Below are 27,599 nucleotides of genomic sequence, written 5' to 3' on the forward strand. Positions count from 1 at the left end.
GTTGTAAGCATCATATGCAGGGGGAGGGAGGGTAGAGCTCTGCCCATCACCTATTGTCAATGGTGTACCTTTATTATCTGCCTACAATGTTGTAAAACAAGTGTTATTTTCACAATAATCCTGCCGTCTAATGATAATCAGATGATTGCTGACTCTTAGTGCTCCTTTACACAGGCGTTTATGTGCGCAGTGTTGCACAAAAGTTGCGCAAGCAGTATGCAAAGAATAGAGCCCATTGATTTCAATAGGTTAGTTCATATTTCCTTTTTTGCAAGCGGGGAAAAAAATGTAGCATGCTTTACTCTTGTAAGGTCCCCATAGAAGTCTTCGCAAGGAGATGCCCAATACAATGTGCAGTCCCATAGGAAAAAGAACATATCTGTAACTCATAAGCCTTAATAGCCATTTAAATCGGGGCGCGGTTGTGTCCCGTACGCAAAAAGCCATGTCTTGAGGGCAGTAAAATATGCCAATATACAAAAAAGCACAAGTACGTTGAACTGAGTCCCACGCAGTTGTGCATATGCCCGTGTGAAGGAGACCTGACTCTGTGGACACAGCACAAGCTGAAAAATAATTACTACAAAGTAGGAAATGTCAGCCTATGACGAGCGGCCACGGTGAGAACGGTGAACTAAAATAAGACACAAATACAAATACATATGTTTAAAACATGTATTTCACATAAAAACAAAATTCATACAATAGGTCACATTCTGATGATAGATACTTTTTTAATCCCAAATGAGTTTTTCTAATTAAACATGAATTACTGGAGTGCAGAAATACATTCCAACAATGATATTTGGATGCTAAGCAGCGATGAGATTCTGGATACTTTTTATACACTAAATGACCACTTTATTAGAGGCAACAGCTCTTTCATGATTGAAACTTCCCTGTATGGAAATTAGACCCATCATCCCCCAGTGCCGCATGAAGTGAGTGAGTTTTCTGTGCATCAATTTCAGTATAAATCCACATTAGAATGTGAAAATCGAATGATATGAGCAACGTCCAACGAAGCATGCCCATCAGTGCTGCACCAAGATTTCAAAACTGCCAATCTCATGCAATGGTGTGGAGAGTATGCTGAAAATGGTATAACTCAGGAAAAACACCCAAAGAAAGGGGGTCCTGCGGACGTAAATAACTTGTTGATGAATGTGGTTTGAGGAGGATGTCAATGATCATTCTGAGGAACAGGTGGTGCATGGTCTACCAAACTGCAGCCGAAGACAATGCGGGTGCTCCAACTAACATGTGCGAATGCACAACTCATCGTTTTTTAGCACGGATGGGCTATAACAGCAGACAACCACTTCCAGTGCTATTCCCAGAAACAGAAAGACAAGACCTGAATGGGCAAAAGAGCACAAAAATTGGAATCTTCGAGCAGTGAAAAAACATCATCTGGTCAAAAGAATTCCCATTTCTGTCACACCATGCTGATGAGATAGTCAGAATTTGGCACAAGCAGCATGAACGATGAACCCTTCCTGTTCGGAACACATCAGTAACTTCCATCTCATTTATGGTATCTGCAGGAAGCTTCCAGTCCACATGGGCCAATATTCCTGCAGAACAATTTTAACACCTACTGGAATCTATGCCATGATGAATTGCTATGGTTCTGAAGACCAATGGAGGTTCAACATGCTACTAGATAGTGTGTCTAATAAAGTGGTCATTCAATGTCCATAGATAATTCACAGATATCAGCTAGTGTTTGCTTTCAGGCTTGTACATTCTAATTTGACTGCAAGCCTCATAGGTATGGCAGAATATGCAGGAAGAAAGACAAATCCCATTGGACTTCCCTTGACTCGTCTTGACGATACTTCATCGGTAGAGGAGTGAGACTTTCTTCTGGAAGTCTGAGAACTGACTGAGTTGTTCTGCTTTGTGGCTGTAATTTAGGGATAGGTCTTGGCCGCTTCCCTGAATTCTGTTTTTGATAAGTGAGCTTCAGCAGTAAAACATCTGCTGGGAACCATGCAGGCAGATATTGGGTGAGGTCATGCTGCTTTCCACTGAATTTCCTCTTTCTGTTTGTAGCTATTGAGTACATGTGACCCTGTGGCATTTAGGAATAGCCTAGTTCCCTAAGGAACGGCTGAACCACTCTCTGTTTTTATCTCTCTCCATACAAAAGCTCCATGACGCTGAAAAGGGAGGAAACAGAGTTGACATTAGCAAGAGGAACACAAGCAGAAAGAAAGTGCAGCTGTGAACTGAGACGAAATACGGGCCAAATATCCATATATTTATATGGCTTTCCTGGACATCAGCCTGCAGTGGAGATGACTTAACGACCTATCAGTGAAGCCCTCCTACCCAAATTACTGTGACACCAAGAGCCTTACGGCCAATTACTAAGAGGACCTCTGAGATACTGGTCTTCATCAGGGCTTTTAGATACTATTTGAGTTCATGTTATTTTAGTTTTCTGTTTTTGTTGGCCTCTTCTATAATAAAATATTCCCATTTCAAGATGAATGAAAGTCTACCCTGCATGTTCTTACTCCAATGTTTGTTTTTGGTTTGTCGCTGTCCACAGTCCATGGTTAGAAATAGAAAACTAGGAATATACAACCAGAACTAATGGGAATTTTTTTTCTTTGAAGGAAAAGTGTTTCTCCTGTCAGTACACTCCCATACTGTAGTGGACAGATACGTAATTACACCTGTGCTGTAAAGCAAAGGCCAGTCAAATGTTTTGGTGGAAGTTTTTAGAGTTTTCACATCCCCCTCAACCCATCCAGCCCACCTGTTGCAGTGCACTGGCAGCAAACAGAAAGTAGAGCCGTGATGACATCAGCCCCAATCCCTGTGACCATGCCTTCGGAGCATGCACCCTCTCATTTGGCAGTGGGTGCCACCCAATCCTTCTGTTCTCATTGGAGATAAGCCACAGACTAAAGTGCCTATGAGTCGCTTATTCGCCTCTGCCCATGGAAAACACATGAGCGCTCAACCGAACTGAGTGTTCATGTATATGGGGAACTTGGGAGAAATAGCTGTTGACTGAACGAGTATTTGCCGACAGTGATTGTATGTGCACCGTAAAAAGCAAGATAGCTAGTCTGCACAATGGATAGATGAGATGGTATGGAAAAAGAAGTGGAGCAACCTCATGGAGGTCAGGTGCCGTGGTGGTGAATAGGTCCTTGTCTTAATTAGGTATCTTGATGGTGAAGTAGCAAGAAAGGTTTATGCATGTGGTGGCGGGTGCAGCCAACCCAATAAACATACAACCCAAGGGTAGACGTATCCAGAATGAAATGATATAAACAAAAAGGCTGGGAATGAGGCACAACCCTTAAATAGACATCTACTCAATGGGGGTTTCCAGACACAACCCCTACCTTGACTGCTTATCCATACCTGTATTCTATATGTGAACTATCATTTATTCCTCACCAGTATCCAAATAGTCCCATTTGTCATGAGATGAAGTGGGCCATAAAAAGGGAGACTGTATGTTCACATTTAATTGGTTGGGTGTTGCTACGTAATTGAAGGGCTGTTTCTGGGTGTAACTAAGGGGCAAATTAATTGTCCTATTTAGAATATATATGTGAAGAGGTATGAAAATATAAAGGGTCAAATCAGAGGCGTAGCTTGAAGCTTCTGGGCGCCTGTAACAGGGCCCTCAACTATAATGCTTTATTCATAGTACTGGGCTCCCTATATGGAGAAGAGAGGCCTTATGGGCCCCCTAAGGCTCCTGGGCCCGTGGGCAACCGCATCCCTTGCATCCCATATGGTTATGCCAGTGGGTCAAATAGAAAGTTAGCTAACTACTTTGACATAGTTTTGTACTATAAGGCTTCATTTTATGCTGTCTTGGATTCTAGAGTAAAACATAACTTGGCATAAGCCGCTAAGGGTTAATACTGACACAAAAACCTGGTGTCCCTTGTAAAGCAGTCAGAACCATTACTTTTTAGGTGAACTCATTCACTATGAACATACATAGTTTTACGCAAAGGCTTCAACGGGTAAAGTCAACAAGCGACCAATGTATCCTGCTGTAAATCTTACGTCTACACCTTACTCCCACTGTGCATGAGGGGGCTTTCATTTCAGGTCCTAGAGGCTTTACACAAGGTATATACTATAAACTTTCTAATTATTAAAGAATGGAAAGCACATTACTGATTTACTATAATGGACCAAGGGGCTTAGGATGCTTGGACAAATCTAGAAGAAATCTGTATTTTCTTACCTTCCCCCGAATTGGTTCATTGGGTGTTAATCTGGAATCGTATTGATGCAAAAAGGAAATCTCTTCTTGTAATAGTTTTGGCAGCCGATTTCTACCCCTGGGAGTTGCTACAGGAACTATAAAATAGTACATGTGTTAATGACATAGAAAACGCTTGTTTTCAGATACATTTAGGATTCATTTTATATAATTTACTAATAAATGGCAACGCGAAAAATAATTACAAAGTAATGAAATGTCACTTAAAGCAATCTTATTAATGCAGTATTAGAGATGCTGTAAAGAAAACTGCTGCAAAGCAACCTTGGATCTGTGAATCATACAGCAGCTAGCCTGGGCGGGTCTGCTGCCGAGCTCCTCTAACAGGCACAAAAACACTTATTAGAACTGTGTATAAACTAATTCTATTTCACTGTTCGATTCTAGAAGAAACTTCTTGTATTGTCTATACCATAAACATATATTTAGGTAATTTAGTGATCAGCTAAATAACACGACTTCAGATCTATAGATCATGGGAAGTAACCCTAGTAGCGCATAGAGAAAACATGCAAACTCCAGGATGATTATTTTTAAGAATCAAAAGCATTGACAGCTGAGGGGCGACCTAATAACTATGTATAAATATATCAGAGGACAATACAAGGATCTCTACCATCATCTGTTTATACCCAGGACTGTGACTGTAACAAGGGGGCGTCCTCTACATCTAGAGGAAAAAAGGTTTCTACACCGACATAGAAGGGGGTTCTTTACTGTAAGAGCAGTGAAACTATGGAACTCTCTGCCTGAGGACGTGGTGATGAGGAACATGATAAAAGAGTTCATGAGAGGCCTGGATGCCTTTCTTGAGTGATGCAATATTATATGGTATAATGATTAATAACTTCAGAAGGGTCGTTGATCCAGAGATTATTCTGATTGCCAGATTGGAGTCAGGTGGGAATTTTTCCCCTTCAATGGAGAAAATTGGCTTCTACCTCATTGTTTTTTTTTTGTTGCCGTACTCTGGATTAACATTGGGGGGTAATAGCCTGAACTGCATGGACATATGTCTATTTTCGACCTTGCATACTATATTGCTAAGTATTGCATAAGTGCCAGAAATTAGCCAAACTGGCATAACTGCCCCTTTTTTTTGAAGCCACAAGCTTAGTATACAGTAACTGCACCTGCTTTAAGAAACCGATAAATGACATATTTATGTGCTTATCAGATAGCAATCTTATAGATTCTAATTTGTTAATTTCTTGAATACATGTATCCACCTGCACTATTAAGCTGGATATATCATTGTAGCTGTTTTCTATCAGATTGTGCTTTCACCTGGTAGCTCACAAGGTTGATGTGGGCATTCTTATCTCTACTTAAGTGATTTTTTTTTAACTTACACTGTAATCCAAGTAGTCACAAAAGACACAACAATCTGACTAAAGGCCCACATGCAACTGCGGGATGAACAAATGTTCATCTGACAGCTGTTTTCCCCGGCTCCTCCAAACACATGAATGTTCGGCTCAGCTAAACGTCCATGTCCTTAGGGAGGTAAGCCACAGCCAAACACCTATGGTGCCAGCTTATCTCCCAGGAAACAAAAGGATCAAATGTTGGAATTCAATGCCCCCAATAATTTTTCCTAGACATAAATTGTCGGGGGACAGTTGAGTCTGGCCGGGCCATTATCAGTGGGTTTAGATGACTGTAATCTAATGTCTATATGGGCCTTATGAGAGTAAAATACACAAGACTTATATATGTGGGGAGTTGAGAAGAGCGAAGAAACTGGCAAAGTCCTTTTAGAAATGGGTGACTAATGACAGTTCTGCATAATGTCCAAAATGGTTAACTTTGCTTTAAACTTCTGTTAGACTCTGTTCCCACATTCAGGATTTGATGAGAAGTTTGGTACAGAAGCCACATGAAAATCCTCATTATATCCCTTAAACAGAGTAACTTCCCTGTGTGTCATCGCCAAAAGTGCTCGGAAGGCAGGCCTTCTTACTGAAGTGCTCCACTCTATGTCCATGGAGCTCTGAGTGACAGATTTATTAATCTGCTGCTTGGAGACCGCCAAGAGAATCAACTCTGAAGATTACAACCAAGACCAATTAACTGTGATTGACAGTTGTAGCGTCCAACCAGGAAACCACTGCAGATGTCAATCAGCCAAAAACGTAAAGGGTTTATTTAGCCTTCAAAAAACCCTTTAAAGAATGATGGCTTATCCCCAGGATAGGCAATCAATATCTGATCGATGGGGATCCACCGCTTGGTGGATAATCAGCTAGTTAAAGGGGCTGTGGTCCTTGTGCGAGCTCTACAGCCCCTCCAATGCTTACATCTGAGCAGGAATCAGTTCAGAACGCCGTATTATGTATAGCAGCTGTTTTGAGTACTACCGGCTCCTCCCATTCACTTTAATACATTAACACATTTAAATAGATAAAAATTGTATAAAAACAGTTAATGTGGCTGTAATAGGTTTTAATATATTTTTTTGTGAATAATGTGTATTCTCACAACCTGACAGATGATTTCCATGGAAACTTGTAGAGTACTAAGAAAAATATAAAAGAAATGAAAAAGTTTGTCATTCATAGCCTATTTTTGTACAATGTTGAAAATTCACAGCATGCTTGATTTGCCCACGCAGAGAATGTCCAGAACATGTGGATGACATTTATAAAATCTCCTTCACTTGACTTGTACTATAGTCGCCTGCAGATTTTACCTGTATTAACCAAGAGGCAAAACCTGCAGTAAATCCGCTTTTATGGAGCCGTAATTTGCCCATGTGCATTGATGTTAAAAAAAGGCGCCTATTGTGCTATCTTTTGCCGCGCGTTTTTACAGGTGCGTCAAAAAATCGTTTGTCTAGGAGAACCCATAAGAAACCATTGGCTCTTTTAGATGCAATTTTTTTGACACGCCTACTCTGCGTCAAAATGCCGTTCGTGTGAAAGAAGTCTTAGAGCATTTTTACATCAGGTGATAGTTGCCTGAGTAAGCGCTCAAAAGAGTGATTATTGGCGATTGTCATTCCGTGTAAACAATTGACCCAACAGGGCAAGTGAGCGGGAATCGCCAACTTGTCGGAATCATTTAGTTTTTGGCTCACCTAAAAACCAAACAACAGACAGCCCATTCAGGGTTAACAGGCAGTTGTTCAATAGAGGCGGGTGGCCAGAGGAGATCTCAGTACACTCCGACTCCATTCATTGGGACGACTCCATAATCGTTGGGATGGCTGTTGGGCGCTTAAGTATCCAACAGTCGTCTTGTGTAAATGTCCCCTTATGTTTGTCTTCCAGTGCTGTTAGCGTGTCAATTGGGCGGTCCCCAGCACTCACTCTCAATAGGTAATATTGGACTGGTAATCAAGTCCGACATCAGCCATAGAGTTTGTGGTGGGAACTGCCCACTTGACACATTGTGATCGCCAGGAAGCAGACCTAAGAAAAGCCTGTCTGGGCAAAGGGAGGAGACTATTAAAAAAAAAAAGAGGGACAGTCTTACCTCATTTTTGAAAAGTAGGTCAGGCTTGAAAGAGGGGTGTGGCCACCCCGGACTATAAAGTTCTGTATAATTTATACCAGAAAGGAACGCCAGGCCGGACTTGACATACATTTCTGAGAAGGCGGACAGAGCTTCTGGGATGCCCTGTGCCTCTTCATGTATTCAGCACACCATGCGCCAGGCAAAATCTTACAAAATCGCAAATGCCAGGCTTAATAAATTTCCCTCTCTATGTCTAGAAAACAATAATAGACTGGACTGTTATGGCTGATATTGATATAGTGCCTTAGCATTTGCTCAAGGAACAGCAACATAAACAGTATAAACACATATTTAATAGATCATGTGATATGCAATGTATGAAATGCATTGAAATTATATACAGTTGAGAATTAAGCTGAATTTTCCCAATATAGCTATGAAAGTATGTTATTTTGCCCAATAAAAAAACACCCACGTATCAGATGTCAAATGAGATTAAGTTTGGAAAGCAGATTTTTATCCCTTCTGCCTAGTTCCTGCTGTTTTAACCCCTTTAGAGCTGCTGAGAACTGCTCGGATTTATAAATCAGAGGTGAGCCTTCCTCTGAGGCACCTATAAGGTTAATGTGGGAAGCGAGGATTGTTTTACCCGACAGCTGCTCATATCGAGAGACTGAAAAAATGCAGTGGAAGGAATAGTTGTAGAGAGACTTGGTGTTCAAGCAAGATTTTATAATCTCCAAGCGTACTGTGTATATATATATATATATATATAATTGTTATTTATAGTGACAAACATATAGATATATACGGATCATGAGCCAAGATATTGAACTTCTGCACCAGTCAGAACACATATCCAAAGTGGGAAGGGTCTGTTTCTTGTTTTGTGTAATGTCAGACTGGTACGCTTGCTATGTTTGTAGCAAAATACCAGTACAGTGATTATATGAGATCCAAATTATTACAATGTGGTTTATTATTGATGCTCTGGATCATACAAACATGGCAACTTATTATTACAATCGTCAGGAAACTTTTAGAAGCAACGGAAAAACAGGGCGATTCAAAAAGAACGGTGCAAAAGTAAAGCTGCTTTATTCATACATGAATTTGCATACAGCAGGCAGAATGACATGACAAAGTAGAAGAACTCTTCAAGTTTTTATTGCACCTTATGGATATTTGACAATGTAGCAGCACTCTGGGAGTCTCCAATCAGAGGGGAAGCATACATCAGGGTAAAACATATGCAAGCTCTAGTAATAGATTAGGCCTGGCAACCATATTCATCCAAAAATAGTCTGTCCAAGAGCAGCATCCGGGGTATCAAATAATATCCATACTCACATCCTATACGGACATTTTTTTATTGGTATCCACACAAAAACAATGTTTCAACTACAGTTCTGTGGTCTTTGCCAAGTTAAAAGTTGACTTGACAAAAACCACAGAACTGTGGTTGAAACGTTGTCTTTGTGTGGATACCAATAAAGAAATGTCCGTATAGGATGTGAGTATGGATATTATTGGATACCCCGGATGCTGCTCTTGGACAGACAAACTTATAAATATTCGATGTGGGTGCCATTGGTGACATGAGATGACCTAAGATAATGCATCTGCGGCAGTGGAATCAATACCAGGACATGTTGGGATGCATCTGGGCAGAACTGGATTACTGACTTGACATCAGCTGCGTTACCAACTGTGCCCACATCAAACATCTGTTAATCCCTTTTCCATGAGTCCATCATGACAGCACACATGGAGGTTGCACTCTGATCCCGCTGGGACCTGGAAGAGGAGGGTGCAAAAGGCCACCTCCTACCAGCATTCTCCAAAGACTTCAAATTGTCACAACGGATACATGGCTCAATCTTTTATTATTGCTGAAAATACAGTGTATTGTTATGTTACATGCATAGTATACAGTAATTTACCAGGGTGAGTAAGTATGTGCTCTCATGATAGACTCATGGAAAAGGGATTAACGGTAGAATTAATCCTGATAGGGGTCTTCTATAGACCACCAAAAGCAACAGAAGAAACTGAAAACTTACTACTAAGGCAGATAGAAGAGGTGTCAAAGCGCAACGAAGTAATTATCATGGGTGACTTTAATTATCCAGATATAACATGGGAGAAGGAAACCTGCAAATCTCACAGGGGTGATAAGTTCTTGAGAGTAATTAAACACAATTACCTGAACCAACTTGTGCAGGAACCAACGAGAGGGAGGGCCATTCTGGACCTAGTACTAACCAACAAACCGGAACGTATAAAGGGGGTGCAGGTTGAGGGGCACTTGGGGAACAGTGACCACAATATAATCAACTTCCAGCTGTCAATCAATAGGAAGCCTTATCAGGGAGCGACAAAGAAACTAAACTTTAGTAAAGCAAAATTTGATGAGCTTAGAACTGCTATCTATCGGTAACATTAATTGGGACAACATCCTCAAAAATAACGGTACAGAGGACAAATGGGAAAAGTTTAAAAGGATCCTAATCACCTCATGTGAGCAGTTCATTCCCTTTAAAAATAAAAGAAACTCAACTAAAAGGAAACCAATGTGGCTCGACAAGACGGTAAGAGGGGCAATAAACGAAAAAAAGAAAGCATTCAAACTACTAAAGCAAGAAGGCAGCGAAGAAGCGCTAAAATCATACAGGGAAAAAAACAAAATATGCAAAGATAAGATCAAAACTGCCAAGGAGGAAGCAGAAAGACGGATCGCCAAAGACAGCAAAAACAACCCGAAGCTATTTTTCAACTATATTAACAGCAAAAGGATTTGCAGGGAGAGCGCTGGCCCTTTAAAAAATAATGCAGGAGAAATCATTGATGATGACGAAGGGAAAGCAAATCTACTAAACAGTTTCTTCTCAAGTGTATTCACAAACGAAAAGGAAATGCCACAGGAGATGCAGGGGAATAAAATGAACCCCTCACAAAATATCTCATACCTAACGCAGGAGGAGGTGCGGAAGCGACTAAAGAAGACTAAAATTGATAAATCGCCGGGCCCAGATGGATTACACCCAAGGATACTAAAGGAACTAAGTGACGAGATAGCTAGGCCGCTATACCTAATATTTCTAGACACTATCAAGACCAGTGTAGTACCATTGGATTGGCGCATTGCCAACATGGTTCCAATTTACAAAAAAGGGAGCAAAAGTGAGCCTGGTAACTACAGGCCAGTAAGTCTCACTTCAGTAACGGGAAAAATTTTCTAGGGAATTCTGAGAGACGCTATCGATGAGTACCTCAAGGAGAATAAGGGAATAACTCCTCACCAGCATGGATTCATGAAGGGTCGCTCATGTCAGACAAATCTGATCAGTTTCTACGATGAAGTAAGCTCTAAGCTGGACCAGGGAGAATCTATTGATCTCGTATATCTGGACTTCTCTAAAGCCTTTGACACCGTGCCACATAATAGGCTAATATACAAAATGAGGCAGCTCGGACTGGGCGAAAACGTGTGTAAGTGGATAAAAAATTGGCTCAATGATAGAAAGCAGAGGGTGGTAATAAATGGTTCGTACTCTGATTGTACCACAGTCGCTAGCGGGGTGCCACATGGTTCAGTATTGGGCCCCATTCTGTTCAACATATTTATCAATGACCTGATAGAGGGGCTGCACAGCAAAATATCAATATTTGCAGATGACACAAAATTATACAATATAGTTAATGCAACGGAGGACAATGTGCGGCTACAAACGGACCTAGATAAACTGGGGGCTTGGGCAGGAAAATGGCAAATGAAGTTCAATGTTGAAAAATGTAAGACTATGCACATGGGCAGGAGAAACGGATGTCACCAATATTCACTTAATGGGGTACCACTAGGGAAAAGTGATATGGAAAAGGATCTGGGGGTATTAGTGGATAATAGACTAAACTGGAGTAACCAATGCCTGTTAGCTGCTGCAAAGGCAAATAAAGTCTTGGGGTGCATTAAAAGAGGTATAGGGGCGAAGGATGAGAACATTATCCTTCCATTATATAAGGCACTTGTCAGGCCTCACATGGAATACTGCGTACAATTCTGGTCACCGGTGCTCAGGAAAGATGTCACAGTGCTTGAGGTGATTCAAAGAAGGGCAACTAAACTAATACATGGAATGACGGGACTGGAATACCCAGAGAGGCTATCCAAATTGAGATTATTTACTCTAGAAAAAAGACGGCTAAGGGGTGATCAAATAACGATGTATAAATACATGAGGGGACAATACAAGGATCTCTCCCATGATCTGTTTACACCCAGGACTGCAACGGTAACAAGAGGACATCCGCTACGTTTAGAGGAAAGTAGGTTTCATCACCAACATAGAAGGGGATTCTTTACTGTAAGAGCAGTTAGACTGTGGAACTCTCTGCCTGAGGAAGTGGTGATGGCAAAATCCATAGAGGAGTTTAAAAGGGGACTTGATGTCTTTCTGGAGAAGAAGGACATTATAGGATATAAATCTTAGGTTAATTGTCAATCCGGGTATATAGGAAGGTAGGAACTATTAGGGGTTGATCCAGGGAACAGTCTGATTGCCATTAGGGAGTCGGGAAGGAATTTTTTCCCCAAAAGGGCTAATTGGCTTCTGGCCTTGGGGTTTTTTGCCTTCCTCTGGATCAACACAGGAGGATAGACAGGCTGGACTAGATGGACATTGTCTTCATTCAGCCTTACATACTATGTTACTATGTTACCATTCCGTCCATCCTGACAGCACACATGGAGGCAATACCAGATGAAAAGGGTACCATTTGGGGGGAACCACTGCCTGGAGGACCTTTCGCCCAAAGGCCAGCTCCCTACCAGAAGGGAGATCCAAGCGATAATACTTGGAAAACGTGTGAATGCTAGACCACGTTGCGGCTTTGCAAATTTGCTCCGTTGAGGCTTTGCTGCGTTCAGCCCATGCGGAGGCGAGAGCCCTTGTGGAGTGGGCTCTTATTTCCTCAGGGTAAGGCAGGTCTCTGGCTTTATATGCCCCCTGCATTGATGTTTTGATCCGTCTAGCGACAGATTTTTTCGAAGCCGCTTTCACCGTATTTTGGCCCTAAGGAAATAAGTTATCAGATCTTCTAAAGGTCTGTGAGACCTGTAACTAGGTTAAGACTGAAAGTCTGACATCTAGGTTATGTAGGCGTCAGGACCGTGTATATCATTGCTTCGGTAAGCGATCTTTTCCGTGCTTCCTCCAGCACTCCATGGAGGAGCTCCTCTGTGTCCAATGGGACAGGAAGGACATTGGAGGATGGTGGTAGGAGGGAAACCTCCATGTGTGCTGTCAGGATAGACAGAATGTTAAAAATTAGTTTTATGATTGTGAGACACTGAAGGGGTTAATTATGGACAGTCGCTATGTTTCGCCTGGATTCAGATATTACGCCCATTAGGTGTGAAGGGAGTTCTCGTCTCTCTACGTGAGACAGGGGAAAACCAAAGAGTGTAATGTGATCTCCAGCAAAGGTAGTTGCTGGAGATGTTTTTGGTAAAATGTGTTTGGGGCCTGTTTTTTTTGGAATGGATGGCAAGTTTGGCAGTGGGGCTGTCCATTCCACTCCCTCCACTCCAGGTCTTTTTTATATGGAGGCAAGCTGCTCAGGTGCAGAGGCTGGATGATTAGCGGGTCCATAAAGTCTGCAAAGCTGCAGACAGAGAGAGGCCAGGGAGCAGCTAAGTATGCTGGAGGCTGCTGGCCTCAAGAGACGTTTTGTTCCTGACCAAGGGAAAAACTGGACTTTGTACAAATGTGTGGGGTTCGTGCGGCTGCAGCTAGCCGTAACGTATAATTAGGGGAGGACTCTGTTTAGCAAGTGCTGGAGAAGCAGGATTTTGTTTATGCCTAAAGCTAAGGCTATGTTTTGTTTATTTTGGGCTATTTAATAAACGCAGGCCAAGCCTGTATGGACTAGAACTGCTGTCTTGGTCTCTGACTGCCGTTCACACTGCAACCCCGCACTCTACCAGAGCTGACTCTCCCACATGATACTTACTTTTGCACCATTCTTTTCAAATCCTTCCTAATGACCTAATGCCAGCCACTACAGTGTCCCTAGAAGCTTTCACTCAGTTTTGGACGAACCCAGGCAGTGTACTTATATAGGCGACAGTGGTGTACCTTTGTAGTAGTGCAAGAAGCACACATACAAGGTGCATTCAAGTTCTAAGGTCTCCCAATACTTTTCTAAAAACTACTTGCCCTAGAAAGCTAAAAGTATTGTCACTTCTCAGTATAATCTCCTTCTTGGTGCACACATCTTTCACAATTTGAACAACATAATTGTATGGCTGCTGCAAATGCTTCTTTACTTGTTTGTTTTGCCCACTGGAAAATTGGTGATGCAAGAGTGGCACGACTGGAAAACATGCGACCGTGTAGAGCATCCTTCATTGTTGGAAAAAGCCAAAAATTGTTATGTGCAAGGTTAGGCGAGTCAAGAGCATGAGGAACCACTTCAAAGTTGTGGTCACGAAGAACACCATGAATAAGGGCTGCTCGATGAGCAGGAGTGTTGTGGCACTCACCTGAAGGAAACTTCCCGCATGTTCAGGTCTTCACACAGGATGATGAGCTCAGATCCTACAGAAATGCCGACTTTGCAGGCAATCTCTTCCACAGTCAACAGAGATCCTCTATAACCACTTGCTCCACTCATGCAATCATGTTGCTAGACCAGCTACCGCATGGTTGAGGCTCTTTTGGTTCATTCTCACACTAATGTTTTGGTCTTCTTAGAAGTATTGCACCCACAAACAGCCATGTTTTACGTCCACTGCATGTCTCACTCAACTTATGATGACAGTTGATTGGTGTCATTCCACACAAGTAAAGTAAACGGGTGATTACACACTGTTCTTGTAACAGTTATGCTTCTAACTCCAGCTGCTGTCACATGGGTTATGTGCAGTGGACAAAGCTGCCATCATTCTCATGCATTCCTCATGAATGCCCACGTCTTCTAACATGTGTCCCATGTTTCTATTTGCTTCTATTCTCAAGAAAAAATTAGAAGACCTTAGAACTTGAATGCACCTTGTAAAAAACGTTTTTATTTACTACAGCCTGGTTGTAATTTTGCTGCAGTTCTTTAAAGAGGTTTTCACATGAAATAATTTTTTGTAGCATATAGGAATAGGCCCTGAAAATCACATCAGTGGGGAAGGAAAAGTAGTAGTATGTGGAGGATCACTCCATTGTACTTTATGAGAGATAACAGATAAGTGTTGTGGCAGGTTTTGGTTTTCATTCACAGAGGTCTGGTTTATGCTACTGGCAGTGTTGTTTTGGATTTTCCTCTAGCGCTGTGGGAGTGTCTATTGGAGTGTTCTGCTGCCTGTTGCAGCTGCTTAGCAATTAGGAAGGGCTTTTATTCTTGTCTTGGCTGTGGACCTGTGCTGTTTATTCTCAGTCTTCATCTGATGGTTGTTGGAATCAGAGCTGGATCGTTGTCTCCAGTTTTTACCTGCCCATCTCAAGCTAAGTATTATGGTTATTGGTGGTAGTTGTATTCTTACTTAGTTGTTTACTTCAGTCCCAGATAGGACCAGTGAGTGGCAGAGGATCATGGGTTGGATGCGTTCTTATCAGGACGGGACATATGCTATAAGCAGGTATTGTCTCTTATTCTGTGTCATATAGGGAAAGTTCCCCTCTCCATCTGTTATTCCACAATCTACCTGTGGTGGTTTATGTTCTTTGTTCCACTGTGTAAACATAGCCCAGGAACTATTCGGGAACTAGTTTCGGTAAATCCTGGTTAGACATGACATAGTAATCAGCCAATACTTGTTCTCTGTAGGATATTATTTTTTTCTATGGATCCCATAGAGACATTGTCTAACCAGCTTAGAGCATTGGTTATTCAGGTCAATGAGGTCAAGCGGCAGAGTCTGGTCCAAAGAGGATCGGTAAAAGAATATCAGCTCCAGTTACCGGATTGTTTTTCTGGAAACAGACAGAAGTTTGTGTCATTTAGAGAGTCCTGTAAATTATCATTTAAATTGCGCCCCACATCCTCAGGAAATGAGTATCAGAGGGTCGGGATGGTTATTTCTAGATTGCAGGGAGACCATCAGGCCTGGGCCTTTTCCTTACCACCCACTTCTGAAGTTTTATCTTTTGTGGATAATTCTTTTTGTGCCTTGGGTTTGAGCTATGACGATCCTGATAGTATGTTTCTGCCCAAAGGTAATCTCAAAGGTCTGCATCACGGGAGGTCTTCATTGAGGAGTTTTGTGCAGAGTTTTACTGCTGGGCGACTGAAACTTAGTGGGATGATCCTGCACTACGAAGTCAGTTTTGTGTCAGATTGACGAAATTAAAGATCTGCTAGTTTCGTATCCTGTTAATCGCAGTTTAGACAATGTCTTTGGTCATCTGAATTGGGTGGCGAGTAAGGGAGCGGCATGGCGAGCTTTCCTCAAACTCATGTATTGAATTTACGGATATGGAAGAACCCATGCAATTGAGTTCTGTTTCTGATGGTACCAGAAAAGTGACAGAATTTGGTTTAGGGGTCGTTGTTTCCTTTGCACCTGAACTGGGCATTTCATTCAGGTTTTTCCTCACCGTGGATCTCAGTCGAAAAACTAGGTGGCCTGGAGGTTAGAGGGAAGTTTCCTCTAGGTCCGCAGATCACTTGTATGTCATCCTCTAGGCTGCTTCTTTCCACTGAGATGGTAAGAATTTTACGATTTCGGTATTTCTGGATTGTGGAGCTGGAGTTAGTTTAATCTACATCGAGGGGATCAATCACATGGGTTTAGAGATGAGATCTTTGGCTTGTACTATTTTTCTGTCCACTGTTGATGCCATTCGACTGTCTCAGAAGTGTTTGAAATATTTTTTCCAGATGTGTGTTTAAAGATTGGATTATTTAATACAGAAATTATCGCTTTGTATGTCATGGAGTCCCTCCCTACACGGGTGGTGTTGGGTTTGCCTTGGTTAAGGATGCACAACCCGTAATCAGAACGGGAATACCTCTGAAAACTCTGCCCATACGCAATGTATTGCGTATAGACAGAGTATCATACGCAGCCTACACAAATATCCAGGGCTCGCGCTGCGTGGTATGCAGAGAAATGGAGCATGCTGCGATTTATTTCACTGGCGTATCGATACGCAATGTCTACATGCCGGTGTGCATGGATCAATAAAAGTCCATTGACTTTCATTGGCTTCTTTTACAGCGTATCACATTTCCGTGCAACACACGCATAACACACAATCGAGTACGTAAGCACTTAATTTGGCAAAAAAAAGTTATTCCACTATTTTTATTCATCTTAACTTCTTTATTTGTTCATTTCAAAGTACACGTGAGACACTAAACTGTGTAAATATCAATAAAAGCTAGAAAGAAAAATTGATTTTACTGCATATTGCTGGCAACCACATGACACTCTGGAAAAAGGGCTGCCATGCATAGATGCCTATAAAGCCCAACCCACAGCTTCATAGGCAACATTACAAATCACTATTTACTGCAATACCAAATATTGCAGTATATATTACAAGCTATCAAAGGATCGCAAGTTCAAGTCACTTGTTAGGACTAAATAAAAGTGGGAAAAAAAATTAACAAAATTTAATAACCTTATTCTCTTAAATTTGCCAAAAGTCGGACCTCCAACCTGGTGAATTATTTGCCATTAAGTGTAATATACCTGTAAGTGTAGCTTACCTATACCATGTAAAGGTGATCTGTGTGGGTTGCTGCCATGTCGAGTCTGAGGACTAGAATAAGTCTTGTGGCTGAAGTCACTTCTTTGTGAAGTCATCAGATCATATGAAGGTTTGTGAAGATGTACAATTTCTTCATGGCTTGGCCACCACTCCGCCTTAAATTAATAGAGTAAATAGAGAAAATATTGCTGATCTCATAAGATTCCTTGTACATTACTTGCACTTTTTTAGTGGTGGGCCATGTACACAAGAGACAACTTGATTGAAAATGGTATGTTCTAATTCAAGGAAGAGTAATATTACCCAACAATCAGAGGCATAACGTGAAGCTCCTGGGCCCCAATGCAAAATCTGTAACAGGGCCCCCAACTGTAATGCTTTTTTCATAGCACTGGGCTCCCTATATGGAGAAGGGAGGCCTTATGGCCCCCTTAAGGTTCCTGGGCCCGGGTGCAACCGCATCCCCTATAGTAACACCAGTGCCAACAATTTTTACCTGAGGGCTTATTCAGACAGGAGTATATCGGTTGGGTTTTTACGGTCGGCCGATATACACTGTCCCTCTCTGCAAGGGGAGGAGGTAGGACGAGACGGGAGCTAGTGCACTGAGCTCCCGCCCCTCGCCACTGTTTGCAATGGGAGGTGTGGGGCGGAGCTATGTTCCGCCCCCTCAGTTTAACTCCTTGAATCGCCCATCTTATTACTTTGCATTCTGCTCTTCCTCTATCATTCCTCCTGAATATTTATGACTAAATTGGCAACTGGGTGTTACCATTCCCCTTGTCAAAGAGGTGTGTCTCTAACTAGTCAGTCTACCTGTCAGTACTGATTGGATGATGTCAGACTGTATATTAACACCCCCACAACTGGTAACACCCACTTGTCAATTTATTCATAACTTTCTAGGTGGGATAATAGAGGATCGACCCAATACAGAACTCTAAGATTAGATGTTCCAACATTGTTATTTCATAAAGAATACATGTATTTACAAAGACAGACATGTCCGTCGATTTCAAAACTTAGTGGGGCATTTTAACTTCAACCAGCGTTTCATAACTTCAGCCAGTCTAAGTAAAGTATGTATCGGGATAAGAGCAAAAAATGTATAAAGAGGTGCAAGCCTCTTAATACACTTGTCACATCTTGTGGCACCTTCATGGGCTAGATAGAAACCTACGCCAGCTACAAGTTGTTGTAGGTTTGTGTAATAATTTATGCCAGATTCTGGCATATGTTATAGTAAATCTAACGGGTCATTGGGCAGCTGGGCCTAATTTTTGCCTGGCCCTAACACTTTTAGAAAAGTGACAAAGGCCAGAGGAAAACGGCCAAAATTATGGCACGCACCATACTTTTCCTCTTCTGTTTGCCAGAAAACAGGTGTACAGTTCTTATTACATATGCCCCAATGTTTGTTTTATAGAGAGCTAAATAAAATCTTGATGTGCACCTGAGACAGGAACACCAAACAAGCATCTCCAAGATGCCCCTAAAAAGCAGTAACCCCGTATACTGTACTTGTCAAGGAAAAAGTCCAGCCACTTCTCAAATCTTTCCACATCTGTTATGGCACGCCAGGGACGATCTGGAGATGGGTCCTGGGTTAGGTCATGATGGCCATATGATTGCGGCACCAGCGCATGCGCACATTCTGCGCTGTGCGCTGATTTGTGCACATCTATCTACAAGTGTGGGGTATGATTGGTTGACCGGGTGGTGGTTTCCCCAGCTGACCAATCAAACAATACTGTAGTGCATTTATTGTAACTCCTCCTCTCAGAGGGAACCAGTTACTCATCCGCTTGGTGGAATTTTGGTAAGGTCCATAGTAATTGGGTGACCTCACACTTTCAGATAAGTCTGCGGTGTTTATATTTATTGTTCGAACTGTATAACATCTTAGAATCGTTACAGTCCTCATCACCACCTAGGGACAAGAAAGGTAGCCCTAGGCCCCGTATGTGGGGGTCGCCCTCATCAGTGCGATTGCCCCACTTTTAGGTATTTGTGTGTTGCGAGGAGATTCACCATTTTTTTTTCATTTTTCAGTCTGTTTGCTCTCCATGTTATATACTGTATATTCATCTTTTTGTGATAACTGCTATCTCCGATCAAGACAAGGTGTTTGCCTCAGATACCTTGGACATAACAAGGATGTCTGGCTTGGACATAACATCTCTGTGATCAGGAGGCTGGAATCGGCACATGTGACGGGGGCGGAGCTATGCGATGATGCGTACAAGGGGGCGGAGCCAAACCGCCGATGGTGCCGAGCCGAGCCGAAGGGAGAAGAAGACTAGAGATGAGCGAACGTACTCGTTTCGAGTACTTACGCACCCGAGTACCGCCATTTTCGAGTACTTCAGTACTCGGGTGAAAAGATTCGGGGGGCGCCGGGGGGCGGGGAGAGGCGTGGCGGTGCGGGGGGGAGCAGCGGGGAACAGGGGGGAGCCCTCTCTCTCTCCCTCTCCCCCCCACTCCCCACTGCTACCCCCCCGTGCCGCCACGGCGCCCCCCGAATTTTTTCGCCCGAGTACGGAAGTACTCGGAATTCGCGGTATTCGAGCGAAAAAGGGGCGTGGCCGAGCACGTTCGCTCATCTCTAGAGAAGACCCATCTGCGCAAGCGCGTCTAAAAAAGCAAGAAGACACCGAAATTAGACGGAGCCATGGAGACGGGGACGCCAGCAACGGAGCAGGTAAGTGAATAACTTCTGTATGGCTCATAATTAATGCACGATGTATATTACAAAGTGCATTAATATGGCCATACAGAAGTACTTAACCCCACTTGCTTTCGCGAGACAACCCCTTTAAGGCTTAAACAGACGAACATGTGATGAAGAGGAGCCATTGATTTCAGTGGGTTTGTTCTCACAAGTGTTTCTTGCGCGAAAATCCCGCCTTGCCCTATCTTCCTGCGAGTTATGCAGAAAGCTGCCATAGAAGTCTATGAAAGCTTAAAAAAGTGAGGGAAGTGTGTGGCGCTGCATGTTTAGTGCCATCTCCAAATCTAGTTCATGCGCATACGTTCGTCTGTAGAAGCCTTTATCTGGTAGTATGTTACAAAACTTTATGGTTCTGACAATGTTTTCAGCTGAATTGGATAACAGGAAAGTGCAGGCATTTCTGTGAGTTCTTCTCTTCCTCCTTTGTCAATCGTCTTCTTTGTATCTTCAGAGCTCAAAGGGCTTTTCACAATGTTGAAGATCTCATGGTAGGCATACTGTATTTGTTGCACTAAGGCAAGACCTTATTTACCCTGGCAATGCCTTTTGGCTGAGTGTGTTGTGCCAATGGTTAAGTATGGCAGAGGTTCCATTAGGGTCAGGAAATATTAACAGTATCCGTCGTCTTTGAATAAACCTGCCAGATGTTTGTAGGATGAATGGAGGGAAACACCATTTAAAGTGTAGGAGATGTTAGTAGAACGTATTTAGTGGAGAATATCCAATGTCATTAGGGCCTATGGAGACCAACTAAGTATTAACATATGTAAATAAGTACTACTTTTGATTGTTGCTCAGATCTCCAATTAATTTTGGGAGGACAGTACACTCCACAATCAGGGCGATATAAAAGACCTTAACACCTATTATTATGGCTCATTGTATGGTCATTAGGATAGAATATGACACAGTTAAAGCTCCTGCTAACAAGCTGCGTTTACCTGTTTGTGCTTGGCGTTGGACGTTAACATGTACGTTATAGGCTCATTCAGAGACTTGACATTGCCTCGGATGAACCTAGCGTGGTACGGATGAGGCATGTTGTTTCGATTTGGTGACCTGGGATGTAGTGGAGGATTATCAGACTTCGTGAATAGAACAGGAGGGCTGATTTTACTTTGATCCAAACTGGCATCAAGTAAATCTTCATGAAATATTCGGTAAGTATTTGGCCTGTGGAGAAGAATAATGTGTTTGAGCAATTGTTCCAAGAAGGTCCCATAAGTAGTAAAGGAGGAATAAGAGGTGCAGCATTGGTCACTCAATCTAAAAATATGATTAATCTTGAAATTCATATTTTTCTTTCTCCTCCCCAAATCCATGCACTGCAGTGCAGTTTACCACATGACCCTTTCCCATTTGACACCCTAAGGGCTTATTCAGACAGGCGTATATCGGCCGGGTTTTTACGCCCGCCTCTCTGCAATGGGAGGAGGCGGGCCTGGTTGGGAGCTAGTGTGCTGAGCTAGTGTGCTGAGCTCCCACCCGCTCTCTGACCTCTCCCCACCCCTCGCCACTGCTTGTAATGGGAGGGGTGGGATGGAGGCAGAGATAAGTCAGTGCACTAGCTCCCGGCCAGGCCCGCCCTTGCAGAGAAAACCCGGCCTATATACGCCTGTTTGAATAAGCCCTAAAGAGTGTAAGGCTGGCTTCATATAAGCGTATTTGAGCATGCAAAATCTGTGTGTGCAAATAAAAAGTGAATAGAACCCATTGATTTCAATTGGTTTATTTAGACGTGCGTATTTTCCTGCGCATTTCGGTGGCGCGAATAAATAGGCAGCATACGCTATTTTTCTGCACAAAAAATCCCATAGAAATCAAAAATACGCTAGGAGATTCGTGATACGATGCGTAATTGTGCAGGAAAAGAACACATCATGAACTCATTAGACTAATGGCTGAGAGCATCAGTGAGTATTTTTTTACGTGCGCAAAAACTAGCAAAATAAATGCCAATGCATGCGCAAAAAAACAATGTGAATTTTGCAAATAAGGTTACTATGACCCTTGGGTCAGTTACCTTCCACCTAGTTTGCAGAAGGGCTTTCCTGTCCAACTTTGAACCCCTCAGGAAAACGGGGAATGTTGGGAACTTGTATTGTACGTCCATTTCCATAAGCTATCAGCACGGATTGCTGGTACCTACATAATACTTGCCAACCTTCCTGGATTTTCTGGGCGTCTTCCAAAAAAAAAATCCAGGAGTGACCATCTGCTGAACAGAAGACAACAGCCTCGGAAAAGGAAGTGACAAGTGGCTGCTGACAGGTCACCTCCTCGCAGTGAGCACAAGCACTGGAATGAGAAGGTGATTCTGGGTGGTTTTCATTTATTTTGGCGTACTAGCTGGCACTCTTTAGGGTACTTTCACACGGGCACAAATATTCGGCAGGATGTAGAGCAGCTGCGCATTTTGTTGCATTTGTAACTGCGGAATCCACTTTGCAGAATGGTTTGCAACATTTTTTTAGTGTTTTTAAACGGCAGACTTTTATTGTGAAATAACATCTTCTGTATGCGAGAAATCTGCGAGAGCAGTACCACGGGGCGTCATTCATTCGGCAGCAGATTTTAATCCTGCGGTTTGGAAGTACGGACACGCAGATTTTAACAGATGTAAAATTAAAGCCCCATAAGGATAACACTGTAACACATAAATGTCCACGCGGACTAATTCCACCATGTGTGAAAGCATGCTTATGGGGGCACTATTAAGGCTGCCTGCACATGGCCTGATATGCATTGTGGAATCCGGAGCGGGCGCCTTCCTCTGGATTCCGGAGCAAATACCTGCAATAGCATGCTATGGAAAAGCGGGTTTTCCTGCCCACGAGCGGAAATCAATTGTGATTTTCCACTCGCGGATTCCACACGGATGGCTTCCACTGAAGTTAATGGAAGCCATTCGACCCACGGCCCTTCCACAATGACATTGCGGAAGGGTTGCGGGTACCTGCGTTGTCACCTAGTGACGATGTGGGAAGAGCAGAGATTTGGAAAAAAACTGTACTGTGCATATCCGATGGCTCGCCATGCGGGCCACCCGCAGTACAGATATGTCACGTACGCGCAGATGCCAGCTGCTGCCAGGGTCGGATTCCGCATGCAGAATCTGAACAGCGGCCAAATGGAGTTGCTCTCTGTCTAATGCTGCAACCAGGGGCACCACTTTTGAGGATATATATACTGCTATGGGGGCATTCTGATTCTGTGTAGGTGAAGACCCTGGCTCTGTTTATGCGTGGACTGTGGCAATGTTTATGGGGGCTCTGTGGATGTGTTTAGGAGAACACTGGCTCGGTGTATGGGAGCACTTCGGCTTCTTTGGGAGGTGCACTGGCTGTGTATGGGAGCACTAAGTCCTTTATAATAGGGGCTCTCTGGTAAAGATTATGGGGGTTGTTGAAATGCGGTTTGACTGCAATTGGAGGACACAGTTTATGCTTTAAAAGCTCCATCTGTCTCATTGAAAGCCAATTCTGAAAACTCTATAACTCTGCCCTAAACTGGAGCTCCCCTGCTTCACCACCTGCAGTACATATACATAGCAGCTCACACTAGATCACCCTGCCTGATAATGGAGGAGTCTCCATAGTAACCTGTGCACGGAGGAGGAGAGGTTCCGGCTGCACAGAGAGGTGTCCGGACTTACAAGACGCGGTCTGGCACCCTCTTCTTCCTGGCCATGTAGATCTCCATAGTCTGATACATGATGCCGGAGCCACGATCTCCCGGGAAGTCTCAGCGTTCTACAGCATTCTCGTCGCCTGGCAACCGGCTACACCTGGCGCGTGCGCAAACTCTGCTACTATGGCGTGGGGTGTACAGTGAGAATGAATGGTTGTACTGCTGAGAAAGAACAGCACAACACAGATCAATCACCTATACGTGTAGGATTAATGGATCTGGCTCACATCTATCTATCTATCTATCTATCTATCTATCTATCTATCTATCTATCTATCTATCTATCTATCTATCTATCTATCTATCTATCTATCTATCTATCCTTCTCTGATCTATCTATCTATGGCATGCTGCACAAAAGCAGAAATTCTGTGGCGCCCTTTCATGCGCCAATTTCCGCCTGTGCCCGCTGCCATAGGATTGCATTAGATAATACAATCCTATGCAGACAGCCGCGATTTGACCGTGTGAAAACTTGCGTGGTAAACAAATCGCGGCATGTCCTATTTCTGTGCGAACCTCTCAGAGGCCCGCACAGAAAGGTCACCGCTGACACGCCGGCTCTGCACTGTGCATGCGCGGCTGTGCGAGAGAGAGAAGACGCCAGATGGGTAAGTGTAAGGTCAATACCGGGGCATGGGTCGCATCCCGCTGCGAGAATTCTTGCAACAGGATCTGAACCGGCCGTGTGCAGAAGGCCTATTTCATATCTATCTCTCTATCTCTATCCATCTATCTATCTATCTATCTCATATCTATCTATCTTCTATCTATCTATCTATCTATCTATCTATCATCTATCTATCGGTGAAAGCCCTCACTGACTTCCCGGTGTTATACAAACATGAAATTTGTATTCCGCCTGCCTCGATCCCCCCCCCCCCCCCCCTTGTACCTCCTGCACCACCCTGACCCCATTTGTTTCAAACTGATTTTATCTCACATTGTAATTGTTCTATTGTTTGCATTTCTCTCATGCTTGAAAGTGCTGTGGAATAAGTTGGCGCTATACAAATAAAGATTATTATTAAATTTGACACAAACATTCTTTAGATCCTAAATAGGAAAAGTAAAGGGGTCGCAATTCGATTATTCAATGCTAAGTGCAAAAGTAATTGCACCCCTATGTAATGTAACTTCCCAGTGTCGTACAAATGTGAAATTTGACACTAGCATTCTCTACGTCCTAAATAGGAAAAGTAAAGGGGTCACAACTCAATTATTCAATGCTAAGTGAAAGCGTGAAATTTGGCACAACAATCTAACTGACCTCTGTGTACATATACTGAGGAGAATCCAGCTCACCTCTATGTGTATATACTGAGGAGAATCTACATCACCTCTGTGTATATACTGAAAGGCTGTAATGTACATAAGGAAGCAGCCATGGACCTCAGGGTTGGAGCATGCCTTTAAGGCTAAGATAGGGCTGCAACCTCTCGCCTGGAGTTAAATTTGAATAAAAATTACCTTTTTATTACATTTAAAAGTGAGGAGAGTGAGAGGGATGGCACATTCTGCAGAGGGACATCAGTACATGCAGTCTGAGGAGAATCTACAACTCCTCTATGTATATATATCTCTATATATATATATATTCTATTTCTCGGTTCCTCTGAAGTAACCACGACTTCATGAAAATTTTCTGTGCGACCAACATCTAAACACCTGTACCAAATTAACTTGGGCGCAGCCTGGTATATCAGCTAGTCTATCTATAAATCTATCTATTTCATATCTATCTATCTATAACTCTATCTATCCAAGTGTGTGTGTATATATATATATATATATATATATATATATATATATATATATACGCCCCCCCCCCACCCAGCACCTTGGTAGATTGTTCATAATCATAATTGTCAAGTTCTAGGATTGCTTTGGTGCCTTCATTCCCAAGCCTTTTTTGTGTCTCCTCTCAACTGTCAAAAAATCATAACATTTTTATTTTACTGTTGACATGGCCATCAGAAGGCTTGTTTTTTTGCATGACAAGTTGTTGTATTTTTTCAGTTATACTATTTAATGTACTATATAATATACTGAGGAGAGTGAGAGGGATGGCACATTCTGCAGAGGGACATCGGTACATGCAGTCTGAGGAGAATCTACAACTCCTCTATGTGTATATATATATATTGTATTCCTCGGTTCCTCTGAAGTAACCATGACTTCATGAAAATTTTCTGTGCGAACAACATGTAAACACCTTTACCAAATTAACTTGGGCGCAGCCGGGTATATCAGCTAGTCTATAAATTTATCTATCTCATATCTCTCTATAACTCTATCTATCCAAGTATATAAATATATATATGTTCGCCCCCACCCAGCACCTTGGAAACCGAGTGGTAGATTGTTCATAATCATAGTTGTCAAGTTCTAGGATTGCTTTGATGCCTTCATTCCCAAGCCCTTTTTGTGTCTCCTCTCAACTGTCAAAAATCATAACATTTTTATTTTACTGTTGACATGGCGATCAGAAGGCTTGTTTTTCCCATGACAAGTTGTTGTGTTTTCTCAGTTATACTATTTAATGTACCATATAATGTACTGAAAAATAAAAAAAAAGTGGGGTGAAATATAAAAAAGCGCAATTTTGGCATTTCTTGGGGGAGGGGGTGGGGCTGTTTTGATGTTATGGCATATATAGTGCAGGAAAAAAAAGACTCATTAGCTTTATTCCGTGGGTCAATATGATTATGGCGATACCAAATTTATATCGTTTTTTGTTGTGCTACTTTTAAAAAAATAAAAGATGTGTTAAAAATAGAGATGAGCGAGCGTACTCGGCCACGCCCCTTTTTCGCCCGAGTACCGCAATTTTCGAGTACTTCCGTACACAGGCGAAAAGATTCGGGGGCGCCGTGGGTGAGTGGGGGGTTGCAGGGGGGAGAGGGAGAGAGGGCCCCCCCCTGTTCCCTGCTGCTACCCCCCGCGCCGCCACGCCTCCCCCGCCCCCCGGCGCCCCCCGAATCTTTTCACCCGAGTACTGAAGTAGTCGAAAATAGCGGTACTCGATGGAGTAATTACTTGAAACGAGTAGGTTCGCTCATCTCTAGTTAAAAAATGTCTTCTGTTGCCATTATTTTTCACAGGACGGCCTGCAGTTATTATTGGTAGCATTTCTGGGTGCATGTGACTTTTTCATCACTTTTTATTGACACATTTTCTTAGAGACCGAATAATCAAGAAAAGCCCAATTCTGGCATTATGTATTTTTTTTCTGTCTGCATTCACTGTGTGGAGTAAATAACACATTATTTTAATAGATCAGACTATTACGGAAGCAGCGATAACAAATATGTTTTTTTATGTTCAAATGAGAAAAGCAGGGTTTATTAAACGTTACATTTTTTTTATTCTTGCAGTAATTAAAAAAACTTTATTTCACGTATTTTACCTTTTTTTTAGTCCCCATATGTGATTTAAACTTGCAATAATCTGATCGCTTATACAATATACTGCTGCACTTCAGTATTGCAGTATATTGTATTTCAGCAAGCATGCTATAACTGGCAGAAGTACATAGGGTGCCTGTCCACGAGCGTGATTTCGCTGGCGGTAAACCGCCGGCGAATCACGCCGTCTGAAGCTTTCCATAGCATTGCTATGGAAAGAGCCGTGCCTATGTCCACTAGCGGAGAATCACTGTGCTGCGAATTGCCCTGATTCTCCGTGGTCAGCCTATCTATTAGATTAGGCTGACCGGCGGAGATTCGTTTGCGGCTCCTGC

General features: G+C 42.7%; 1 protein-coding gene across 1 annotated transcript; it reads right to left on the reverse strand.

Moving 5' to 3' along the window:
• Window positions 1-661: 661 nt before the first annotated feature.
• Window positions 662-23,932, reverse strand: C3H2orf73 (chromosome 3 C2orf73 homolog). The gene is made up of 5 exons (XM_066594519.1): window positions 23,823-23,932; window positions 21,109-21,340; window positions 17,435-17,591; window positions 4,232-4,347; window positions 662-2,165 (listed from the first exon to the last, which is right to left on the reverse strand). Exons 1-5 carry the CDS (start codon window positions 23,879-23,881, stop codon window positions 2,106-2,108), a joined length of 624 nt encoding a protein of 207 aa, XP_066450616.1. The 5' UTR covers window positions 23,882-23,932; the 3' UTR covers window positions 662-2,105.
• Between the last annotated feature and the right edge of the window lie 3,667 nt (window positions 23,933-27,599).

Source organism: Eleutherodactylus coqui, chromosome 3, assembly GCF_035609145.1.
Source record: "Eleutherodactylus coqui strain aEleCoq1 chromosome 3, aEleCoq1.hap1, whole genome shotgun sequence".
In the NCBI taxonomy this organism is placed as follows: domain Eukaryota; kingdom Metazoa; phylum Chordata; class Amphibia; order Anura; family Eleutherodactylidae; genus Eleutherodactylus; species Eleutherodactylus coqui.